The sequence below is a fragment of the Bombus impatiens genome, unplaced genomic scaffold, assembly GCF_000188095.3.
Source record: "Bombus impatiens unplaced genomic scaffold, BIMP_2.2 scf_0259, whole genome shotgun sequence".
Taxonomy (NCBI): Eukaryota; Metazoa; Arthropoda; class Insecta; order Hymenoptera; family Apidae; genus Bombus; species Bombus impatiens.
In genome coordinates, this window is record NT_176678.1 from 226827 (window position 1) to 238048 (window position 11222).

Sequence of the window (11222 nt, forward strand, 5' to 3'; positions counted from 1 at the left end):
GTAGTGATAAGGAAATTATTAAAAATGAAATACGTGCACGTAATTAAAATCTAATTTGTCATAAAGAATAATGGCAATACGAAAAAAATATTTGTTCTAAAAGTAAAATAACACATATTTTTTAGTCGCATACGATACAATATACACAACACGATACAATTTATTTGGCACGCATACATTAGAAATCACAGCTTTGGTTTCTCCTATTAAGTAAAAATATTTGAGATATATTACTTCGAATCTGCGCATTGTCTAATTTCATTGTTTTCAACAAATTCTTAAAATTAAAGTGCTTTCAAAACCAATGTCTACAATATTTCTTAGTATAATAAACTAGATAGATTGTAAATAATATATATATATAATCTTATTGTGCCTCTAACGTAGAGTTATCCTATTTGATAATAATCTATTATATCGAATATAAATTTTAGCAACGTTCACACCACCATACGTATGTAATTGAAAAATAAAGATAACCTTAAAATATTTTACCGATAAGGGAAGCAATTTATCTTTTAATATATGCGTATATATGTATATGTGGTTATTGATAAAATATCGCAGAAAGATGGAAAAACGAAGACTTTTTTTAAATTTAACAAAAAATAAAAGAATTACTCTCGTCTTTGAGAAATGTTTCTCAGATGCCACTGCAACTAATAATAATGAGAGAACAACACATTTTGGATACAAAACTGTCAAAGAAAGTGATAAAGTGAAAGAAGGTACATTTTATAATTTATGTAGTTATCTGAACAATTTTGCCTTTTGTTCCTTTATATATATTATCCCTATAGGTAACAAAACTTTTTATTCCCAAAGGAAGCATACCCTGTATTATAGAAATATTTATAATTTTGTTTACGAGAAACAACATTATATATAAACGGAAAATATACAAAGAATCAAGATACAAATTGTTCAAAAGAATCAGGACAGATTGTTCGATATAATTTGTATTTTAAGAGCTTTTAAGATAGTCAAACTAATACAATTTATATTAATTCTTAAGCATTTCGTGTAATTTGTTTCTGCATTAATCTTTAATCTCGTATATCTGTAATGTCAGATTTATCAAGTTAATCGAACAATTTTTTAGTATATACAGTTTTTGAGAAGGTAGCAAATTCGTACGATAGAATGAATGATGCTATGAGTTTTGGAATTCATCGCATTTGGAAAGATATATTCATTCAGAGGCTTGGACCAACTCATGGCACCAAATTATTAGATTCGGCTGGTGGCACAGGAGATATTACATTCAGATATTTAAATTATTTAAAGAATACCCCTAATTACCAAGATGTAAAAAGTTCTGTAACAGTTTGTGATATAAATAAGAATATGTTAGACGTTGGTAAAGTAAGAGCAAAAAACTTAGGATGGACAGATCAAAATAATTTTAATATAGATTGGAAGCAATGTGATGCAGAAAAGCTTCCTTTCGAGGACGATTCATATAATGCTTACACAATAGCCTTTGGAATAAGAAATGTAACACATATTGGAAAGGTAAATCAATCTTATAAAATTTTTATCAAATTAACATTGAACTTCAATGATATATCTTTCTCTAAGTATAAATAGATTTTATACTTATATTTTACAAAGAAATAACGATATTTGTTGTAGGTACTTTCTGAAGCGTACAGAGTACTTACTCCGGGTGGTTGTTTTATGTGTTTGGAATTTAGTCATGTAGATAATAATATCTTGAAATGGTAACTAATTCCTTTTAGGATAAAGTAACAATTATTTAAAGTCTTTTACGCTGGATATCTATGCATGACAAAATAAAATTTTTAGGCTCTATGATCAATATTCATTTCAAATAATACCTGTGTTGGGTACACTCATAGCGGGAGAATGGCAGCCCTATCAATATCTCGTTGAAAGTATTAGAAAATTCCCAAAACAAGAAGAATTTAAAGTAAGTTGTGCGACATGGTAACACGATATTTATGTTATTTAAGTTACAAGTCTATATATACTTGTGTGTATATATATATATATATATGTATGTATATTTAATTTCTAATTACTATTTTAGGACATGATTGAAGTAGCAGGTTTTAGAAATGTAACGTATGAAAATTTAAATAGCGGTATAGTAGCTATTCATTCGGGTTTTAAATTATAATGAATACCGCCGTTTATCGTTGAGATATAATTAAATGTATTAAATAACAAACTACTTGTTATATATCTTTTATTATATCCAAAGATTTGGTGAAAATAACACTTCATTATATTGTTATATTTATTACAAAATGTTTATTTTACTTTTTTCATTTATATTTTATGAGATTTTATTTTATCAAACACATTGATTCATTGAATTATTCTTCCACTGCAAATAAGCCATGTTTTAAACGTTGTTTTCAAGTAAAAAAGCTTTTACTCTCCTGTCTATTATTTCTTTCTGTTCCTGAGTTAAATCAGTAATTTCGATTACTGTTGGTCTTTCATCTCTATTTAATTCTAATTTTAAGAGTGCATCCAGAGCATTCATCTCTTTTTCTGCATTACGGAAACTCTGAAATGTTCATATATTCTTTATGAAGCATAAAAAGTTCAAATAATGAAAATAATAAATATGTTTGAAAATTATTATGATATTATAAAGCATTTTATAAAAATGCGAAGGCAAAATACCATCCTAAGTTCATGCTCAATTTCTGGATTTTTTTTCCTCAATTTCTTTTTCAATGAAAACTCTCGGACACTGAAACCTAGTAAATTTTCTAGAATCTAAAATCATAAAATGTGTAGTTATTAAAAACACACTGGATTTTCTAATAAATTCTCATTTTCACTTAAATAAATTAGAGTTCAGCACCTTATTTGAGAAAGAAACTTCTATTGTTCCAGTACCATCTGCTATTGTAGCTTGCAAAATCCAAGATGAATCTTGTTTTGTTAGTTTTCCGAGGACTTGGACGTGACCTCGAATAGTTTTAAAAGTCGTGGTTGTTATTATTTCATTATTAATATCGTAGATAAATTCGCAAATTTTCGGCTCTTCTGGAGCATTTACTCCTTTTATAAATTCTGTAATCTGCTTATCCATTCTACCCTTCTTCGAAGCTATTGTTGTACGAGGTGAAGTTGAAACCTGAGATATTGCACAATCGAACATGTTTTAAAGATGATAATTTTCAAAATAGAAAGCAGCAGTTTGTACTACTTTTTAACGAAGTACATAAATTAATATCGAGCGGAACGAGTCCAATAACATACTCTTTTTTTTCCGTCGCTTAACAAAGATTTTTGTTTTTTTCCTATTTTTGAACAGGAAATCGATGAATCTGTCTTGGCAGTACACGACTTGAAATTTAAATGTGACGAATCTTTCTCTCTGGTTTCTCTAAAGGCGTCATATTTTACATCTGTTACAGCTTTCTCATCGGTTATTACAATAATGTCATCGCTTCCCTCTTTTGGCAAAGTCCTAAATGGCAACGCAATACTTTTCTGCTCTATTGACGCTTCTGTAAATTGTTCTTCGTCAACCTGTAATAAAGTATGTTCGTTCAAAGGTTGATTAAATTTAAAGCTACACTTTATACCGACTAATTTTACAATTTTATCTCTTAATAAAATAAAATATTAAGATAACCATCTCTAAAAAACAATCGTCATCATCCAGGATTTTTTCGTTTTCACAACTTTGATCCGTTTTAACTTGATCGCTGGTAAATTCAGTTTCTGTTTGAAAACACTCATCATCAATTAACGTTTCTTCATTTTCATGACTTAAAAGTCTCTTAATTTCAGTGTTAGCGTTATTAATTCCTCTCTGAAAATGAACATTATCATTTAAAACTCCTTCATTTTCGTAACTTTGAACTCTTTTAACGTCTGTGTTAGTATTCTTAATTTTCGATTTTTTACGATCTTCGTTATGGGAATCTTCAGTTTTAAAAATATCTTCAGGATTTACTTCGAAGTCTTCTTCAAAAAGGACTTGGTCCATTTGTGGTACTTGTGGTCTAATATTATTTGATTTAGTCTCATTATCGCTATAGGGATCAGGATTTTCTGAAAGATTTCTGTAAATGATAAATACACGTATATAATATTAAAGTTATTATCAAGACTTTCCAAAATATAACTTAATATTTAATTTAGCTTCGATTGACTTGATTTATAGTTTACTCCTATTTTGATTTCCTTATTATCCTTGCTAAATTTTTAATATTAATTTAAACTCACAGAGCTCTAGCTAAAACATTTTCCATCGCATTAGGTATTAACAAGCTATCCACTTCACCACCAATTCCTTTCAACTTTCCTTCTTCTAATAACAAAACACCTTTACGACATTTCAATGGGCCCGTTATCATAACTTTATATCCTGGTAATAGCATATCCTTGAAAAAAATATAAGAGTATTTTACATTTGTATCGTACTTTTAGAACATTCTTAAATTTATGTCTTTATTTAATAGAGAAGGAGAAAAAGAATAATAATAATAATAATAATAATAATAATGTTTTAGCTTAACCAGACCTTTATATCAATTCAAATATGTTATTGAAAAATATATAGTAAATATTAACATACATTCAGTCGAGATATATAATTATATTCAATTCCAATTAAATCTTGCAATCCATCCGTTAGTCGTAATTGTATCATTCTTTTTTTCGGAGGTTGCCATTTTTCCATTTTTTCTGCTTCGGATAGATCTATTTTTGAAATATGAGCGTTCCTAATATGCTCTAATTGTTTATATTTCGACGTTGCAATATCATACATTTGTTCTACCTAGATTATTACAATTTTAATTAATCAATTATCTGCGCAAATTATAAATATGTAGGTATTTTATTTACTTATATATGTACCTGAAGAATATAGTTTCCAGATAAAATAATAAATTTTTGATCCGACAGATTGCAAGGTAAACATCCATTTTCATTATTAATTTTACGCAAATCACCGAGTTGCCATTGTTCTTTTACAAATTGTAAAATCTTTTCTGGGCCTGGCTGAAAATAAGATTAATTATAACAAAGTATAAAAATTTATAACAATAATACGAGTATTTTACATTTACGACGTTTTACGGAAACAAATGTAGTATGTATGTAGCCAAACTTAAAATGTGATGTTAATAATTGTACTTCAAATCTAAGGCATGCTTCACGCGTATTATAGAATTGTGCGATAAAATTCATTTAGATATACATAAAATTAATACTTACATTTTCATGTTGATTTACGTAAAACTCTATACAATCTCTCAGCCATTCATTATTCATTGAATAATATTCTGATTTTAATCTACCTTTTATTCGTCTGAATACGTCTTCATTCATTTAGGACACTTTGTGTTTATGTAAATTTATAATACAGTATAGTTTAGGTATGCACACTTTTTGTTTCAACTTTTTCGAACGACCGATGAAATACTGTTTCTGCTCTCTCTGCTGTCGCGAGTTAATTCTAGATTTATTTAAGTAGAAACTGGTATCATTACAAACGAAAGGTTATGGTCTTGAGTGACAGCTAGTCGTTGTCAAAGTATTTTATATACCAAAGCGGTATAATAGTATAGAATATTTTATTTATTAAAATATTTGTGTGTGCGAGTGTGTATCAAATGACATTATATCAGTGAAAGAATACTTATATTTAATAAAAATGTTTTCTATCTAATAAATAAGATATGTACTAATAATTTGTAGTTTGATTTATATGTGTGTGTGTGTGTGTGTGTGCGCGCGCGCGTGTGTGTATGTGTGTATATATATATATATATATATGCATATTGATACAAACCGTCAAAATTATTATGAAAAATTGTTCAGTTTGTAAAAGCCTGACAGTGATTAACTGTTTTGGGATTCATAGAAAAAGTAAAAGAATATTTACTATATTTATAGAAAAGAAATTAACTCATTCGATACCAATAATAAGTTATTTAATTTAAAAGATATTTATTATTTGACATAAATGCGAACCAAGTAACGATTTGTATTACACAAAGTATTACTTTTATCTTCAATCATACTTGTATTTATACTTGTACTTATGCAAACACACAATGGAGAACACGAAGCAATTCAGTGCAAATATTTTTACCATTGACATAACAACTTGTACAATGATTCCAACGAATAAACTATATAACATTGATTACTTTTAGAATACACAGATGAATTACTTTTAGTTACGTTCAGTCATTGTATAATATACGTGTACGTGTACACGATGGACCGTTTCATTTATTTTATCATATAAATAATATCGCGAAGATCAGTATCCTTATCGTCACAATTTTATCATTTCACAATGATTTCCATCCCTAGAAAATCAGTTCACTCAAGCCTATTTTTAGTCTTTCAAACATACATTTCTGCTGACAACCCTAGTGGGGGTGAGTTACCCTTAGTGGGGGATCGAATCTAGAGGGGGAAGCCAGCCGTCAGGGCAACGCATGCCTTCTGATTCTGATATTTCAGTAGGCCGCGCGAGCTTATGCCGTGAATATGTTGTTGTAAAGTGGTTGTTCGTCTTTCTTTCTCTTTCCCTTTTTGTATCATCCGGTCTGTTTTCTTTTTTCTTATAATATTCCTGTGCGTGATTTTCTGTCCATGATTGTGCGATATATTTGTTGCGAATATATATTGTCGATACGAATGTGTGTTCCAAGGTACGTATGAACATGTAAAATTGAAAATGTATATATGTATACTGTATGTATGTATATCGTGTATATTATCGTAAATGGAAGATGATTGTTTAACGCTGTAGGATATGAAATTCATGTACGTTTGAACATTTGACGAAAGGTTATGAATCGTAATTGACAAGAGAGAAATGCGATAGATCCCTTCTCGCTGTAATTAATATCGTAGTGTGTGTTCGCTTGTCCGATTAGTTTAATACTGTAACAACAAATAATGACTTATTTAATGGAATGTAAATATCCAATAAGTACCAAAGTGATTACTGTTCTTGTATAAAATCGTTAATGTTTAAATAATAATAATAATGAATAAGCCGAAGAAATTTATGAAGCACATATAACGAATTGATAAAGGTAATTTATCGTAGTGTTAACGTTCTGCGAGAGTTAGAACAAAGATTAGGACGTATTGGATAGATAAAAATTGACCGTAGAGAATAATGCAAACGATAAATCGATTCGTCGTTCAGTTTTCGCTATTTTGTTAAGAGAATCGAGATCGATTGATTTCATTTATCGTTTAAATCGTTTCTTCGTATACTCGCTTCAATGGAAATAAATAGGTGTACATATGGTTATGTCCCCGCGTACGATATATGTATAGATAAAGGCAGACACGTATATAGAGACTTATGCGAAACGTACGTACGCGTATATAATATATGGATACGGACAGGGTGTTTTTAGAAGCATTTAACCGTCAAAGTTGAGATTATAGCGAAGGTTGTAGATTGATTGATTCATGATAGTGCAATCTGACATACGGCGGTGATTTTTTTGAGTTATTGATTATCGAATAGCTGTGTAACAAACTAAACGTTTCTGGAATATTGCACGCCACCGTTGTTTCTCTGTTATCCTGTTTTTTTTTCTTTTTTTTTTTTTTGCCTCGCCTACATCTTTTACCTCCTTTTACCTACAATATACATTTCACGAAGCTTTCTATGCTGCAGTTATTTAAAAGGGAAAGAGAAAGTCCGTGTCTCCATTTTCTCCTTTTCTCTGCTTGTTCTCTTTGTCCTTTTAACCGCCATGAACGGGGGAGACAATTTTTTCATGACATTTTCACTGCACGAAATGTCAAAAGATAAGGTTATATCGGAGACTCGAGACGCGAGTTTGATTAACATAACGTGGCTTTTCACGAAAGTATTCAAACCCTTACCAGAGAAAACTTGTATCAGTATATCGTGTGTATTATATAAAGCTTTTTGAAATTTCGTTAACACTGTACTGTAACGAGACACGATTATCGTGATTATAATTGCGTACATAATTTGAAGAGAATTCGAAAATGCACATAAAAGTTACAAGACATTTATCGTAAGCGTACGCTTAATGGAAAAATTAGTATACAATGCAGTAGGCTGACTAGTTAGTTAGTAGGCTTAAACATATACAGTTGGCGTTAAATATCGTGACTTACTAACATAGCGAATAAAATCGACCGTTGAAATATTTCGACGATTTTTGCCAAGCGTATGCTTCGAATAAATATCTTATAATTGTTCTATTATTTTCAGACTGGTTTCAAAGTTTGTTAATATAATCACGACAGCCGTATCCCATTACACGGTGTTTATGAGATTTAAAGACATTTCGTATACGCGTATATACATAAAAATTTCCCAAGTAACGTTGAAACGCGAGTTCGATTTCGCGAGTCACCGTGTTCTGTTATTTCTTTGAACGTAAAATCGCGTGTTGATACGCGAGTGTCGGATAAAACGGCGCGATATATTATTATTCAAATTATCTTATGTATTTATTTACGTATTACGGAAATGCTTAGTCGTTCATTTCGCGCGCGGAATCATGCACGAAACGTAATAAGGATTGTACACGGCATGCACATAAAGGGAATAAAATTGGAAGATACAGGTAGTAGTTGGTCCGATGGTATTATAAAATTTCCTTTCTGCTGGAAATCGTTTCTTAATGTTGGCGCTCGATGACACTTTAAATCATCGAAAGTATCGTGCTTTGGGCAATTTTAGATTTCGACGTCTCGTATGACAGGAAATAAACTAGGTTGCAATGAAAAAAAATATATGATTTGAACATTGCATTTTTTGAAATATTTCAATATATTCAATTTTTTCATTTTGTGTGTACTATAAAGTGAGTGGTAAATTTTAATGGAAGAGAATGGAACACGTTGAATAAAATATAGGAGATTCTAGTGGAAAAAGTATTTGCACGCTACACACTTTGAACATTGTATTTTGAAAAAATGTCAAGTCTTAATATTCTACGTGTTGTAAAGCGTGCTGCTAGGTTTTAGCGAAAGAAAGGTGTGCGACAGGTCGAATAAAATACAAAAGTTCCAGCTTCTTAATGGCTAAATGGCTTAGACGTTGCATTTTCTGAAATTCTGAATTTTAATATTCCATGCGTCGTAAAGCGCGATGAAACTGAAATGAAACTGAAATGAAACTGAAATGAAACTGAAATGAAACTGAAATGAAACTGAAATGAAAAAGGCAGGATATTTTGAACGTTGCGTGTGGCGAAACTTTACGTTTCAGCGAAGTATATTACGTTTTAACGAAAGACAAGATGTCTTTTCAATTTTATCGTTGGAATTTATCGAAGCATCTATTTTCAACTGTACTCACTTGCAAGCCAAGTATGTAAAATTTATTTTCGCCAAGACAATAGATGTACCGCGCGAATGTATTCTCACGTACGGTACTTTTGCTCAAATCAAAGTTCGATAAGGGCAAAAAGCGATAAAAATAACGATAATTGAAACGCTACATAGGTTTCTGCGTTTTCGAACGCTTTTGCTACAAAGAAGCGATATATTAGATATCTACGAAACATGTATCGTTATTACGATTTACGTAGTATTAAATGCCTATTAATGTAATTATTAAAGGCGTTGTAACATAGAAATATCGATCGATAGACTTATTTGGAGAAAAGGGCTGTCCCAAAGGAGGCAGGTAAAAGAATTTACGCCTCGTTTTATTTCGAAGGAACGAGGAGAACGTTAGCTCGTCGAGTCTGCGGGGATGAAAGAAGAGTTTGGTTGGTATCTTGAATAGTTTCCGACGAAATGGCTCGTAACACTTTTACGCGACCTAGTTTATCTTCATATCGGTGAGATATTTGATGCATTGTAAATTCTATAATTCTATTTCTAATAATCGTCGTAATCATCGGTAGGTACGTTTCTAATTATTCTAATAATTAGCCGATTAGTTACTTCGTTAGTGATTTCGTCATGGATGAGAGCAACTTTGAAAACGTTTATTCGTTAACGATAGAAACGATGAAAATCTAACGTTTGACGATTAAGCGCGTTTTCTTCTCGTTTTTCTTCTTATTTTCTTTTTTTTTTCAATTCTTAATCAACGATACCGACATTGATCGTATTGGATGGAAAAAGGTAGTATTCTAATTGATATTATTAACGAGTTATTGGCCGTCTAATGAACGCGATGTACGTGTAAATATACATATATAAAACTATATACGAAACTATAAAATTTGAGAAAGTTTCTTCCTTTAATCGATTTAGTGAAATTTACGCGTTATATATTTGCGTTATTATAACGTGCAATGGTAATTTTTTCTGAAAAAGCTGAAAATAAAGGAATATATTTCGAAGAAAGATATATACGGTATTTCTTCTACGGATTCGAGTCATTTTCGTAGTATCATTGATACGTATCTATCGGTATTGCAGGATTAACAGGGATAACGATAAAAGAAAAAAGGGAGAAAAAAAAAGAAAATAAAAAAGAAAGAAAGAAAGAAAGAAAGATAAGGGACATGGTAGTTCGGCGAATGAGTATTTCGTCGACGTAATGGTAAATTCGCTGGTTCGTCCTCCTTACGGAGAAATTACTACCTCGAAAGCTTCGAACGATTTTCATTTAACTTCTCGCACTTGCTTCGTAGCGTTAATTCTTTTAGCTTTAGAGAATTGTCGATATAGCGAATATCGTAAGGTAGAAACGATTAAAAACATCAGGAATCGTTTCATCCGGTTAAACACTGCGCGGACACGTTTCTCGATAGAAATCCAACATTCGTATAAACAATTTAAGCACGATTTGCCTCGATTCGACGCGTGCAACTACATTTGCCATTTAGAATTTGTACGTTGCGTACGTCGTGTTTACGAACAATTGGTCGGAAATTTCCGCCGTGTATCGTCGTGTCGGGTAACATTCGATACGGTTGAAACAGAAACTTGGGAGAAATTTAGGAGCGCGAGTGAACGACGATGAAGAATAAGGACGCGGATCGTACGGGAATCGAGTGTAAAATCGAGAGAAAAAGATGCTGCGAAGGGAACTGACTTTGTGGTAAAAGCGAACTCCGAATCGGTCTGGCGATCCGGTACAGTGACGATTGAAATGCGATAAGAAGGAGAAGCAACGGCATAGTCGAGCAATAGAGTAATATGCATATGCAAGCGTGGCGAAATGTCGGTCGAAGGAGGTTCCTAGAGAGGAAAAGTCGCGAACAAAGAAGAGATACGTCGCGGAGATGGTCGCCTGCTCAGTG

General features: G+C 31.3%; 3 protein-coding genes across 7 annotated transcripts in view; 2 read left to right on the forward strand and 1 right to left on the reverse strand.

The window, feature by feature from the left end:
- The first annotated feature begins 125 nt into the window (after window positions 1-125).
- On the forward strand, window positions 126-2274 carry LOC100748843 (2-methoxy-6-polyprenyl-1,4-benzoquinol methylase, mitochondrial). Of its 2 annotated transcripts, XM_012384365.3 has the most exons (6): window positions 126-450; window positions 568-728; window positions 1103-1515; window positions 1636-1724; window positions 1810-1933; window positions 2054-2274. In XM_012384365.3, exons 2-6 carry the CDS (start codon window positions 572-574, stop codon window positions 2141-2143), a joined length of 873 nt encoding a protein of 290 aa, XP_012239788.1. In that variant the 5' UTR covers window positions 126-450; window positions 568-571; the 3' UTR covers window positions 2144-2274. The 2 variants fall into 2 exon arrangements, with proteins under 2 accessions (XP_012239788.1, XP_033176099.1); XM_033320208.1 differs by lacking the exon at window positions 126-450 and having other exon boundaries at window positions 519-728.
- On the reverse strand, window positions 2196-5702 carry LOC100745493 (recQ-mediated genome instability protein 1). 2 transcript variants are annotated; one of them, XM_012384363.3, is made up of 9 exons: window positions 5215-5702; window positions 4855-4998; window positions 4571-4774; window positions 4219-4376; window positions 3623-4055; window positions 3244-3516; window positions 2843-3118; window positions 2659-2754; window positions 2196-2539 (listed from the first exon to the last, which is right to left on the reverse strand). In XM_012384363.3, the coding sequence occupies exons 1-9, from the start codon at window positions 5326-5328 to the stop codon at window positions 2372-2374; spliced, it is 1866 nt and encodes a 621-aa protein (XP_012239786.1). In that variant the 5' UTR covers window positions 5329-5702; the 3' UTR covers window positions 2196-2371. The 2 variants fall into 2 exon arrangements, with proteins under 2 accessions (XP_012239786.1, XP_024222685.1); XM_024366917.2 differs by having other exon boundaries at window positions 4855-4994; window positions 5215-5344.
- A 234-nt stretch (window positions 5703-5936) lies between these two features.
- The window catches only part of LOC100749083, a 24185-nt gene continuing 18899 nt past the window's right edge, over window positions 5937-11222 (forward strand). For all 3 annotated transcript variants that reach the window (XM_033320201.1, XM_033320202.1, XM_033320203.1), the window contains exon 1: window positions 5937-6665. The gene's annotated coding sequence lies outside the window, so the exon portion shown is untranslated. The remainder of the gene's footprint in view (window positions 6666-11222) is intronic.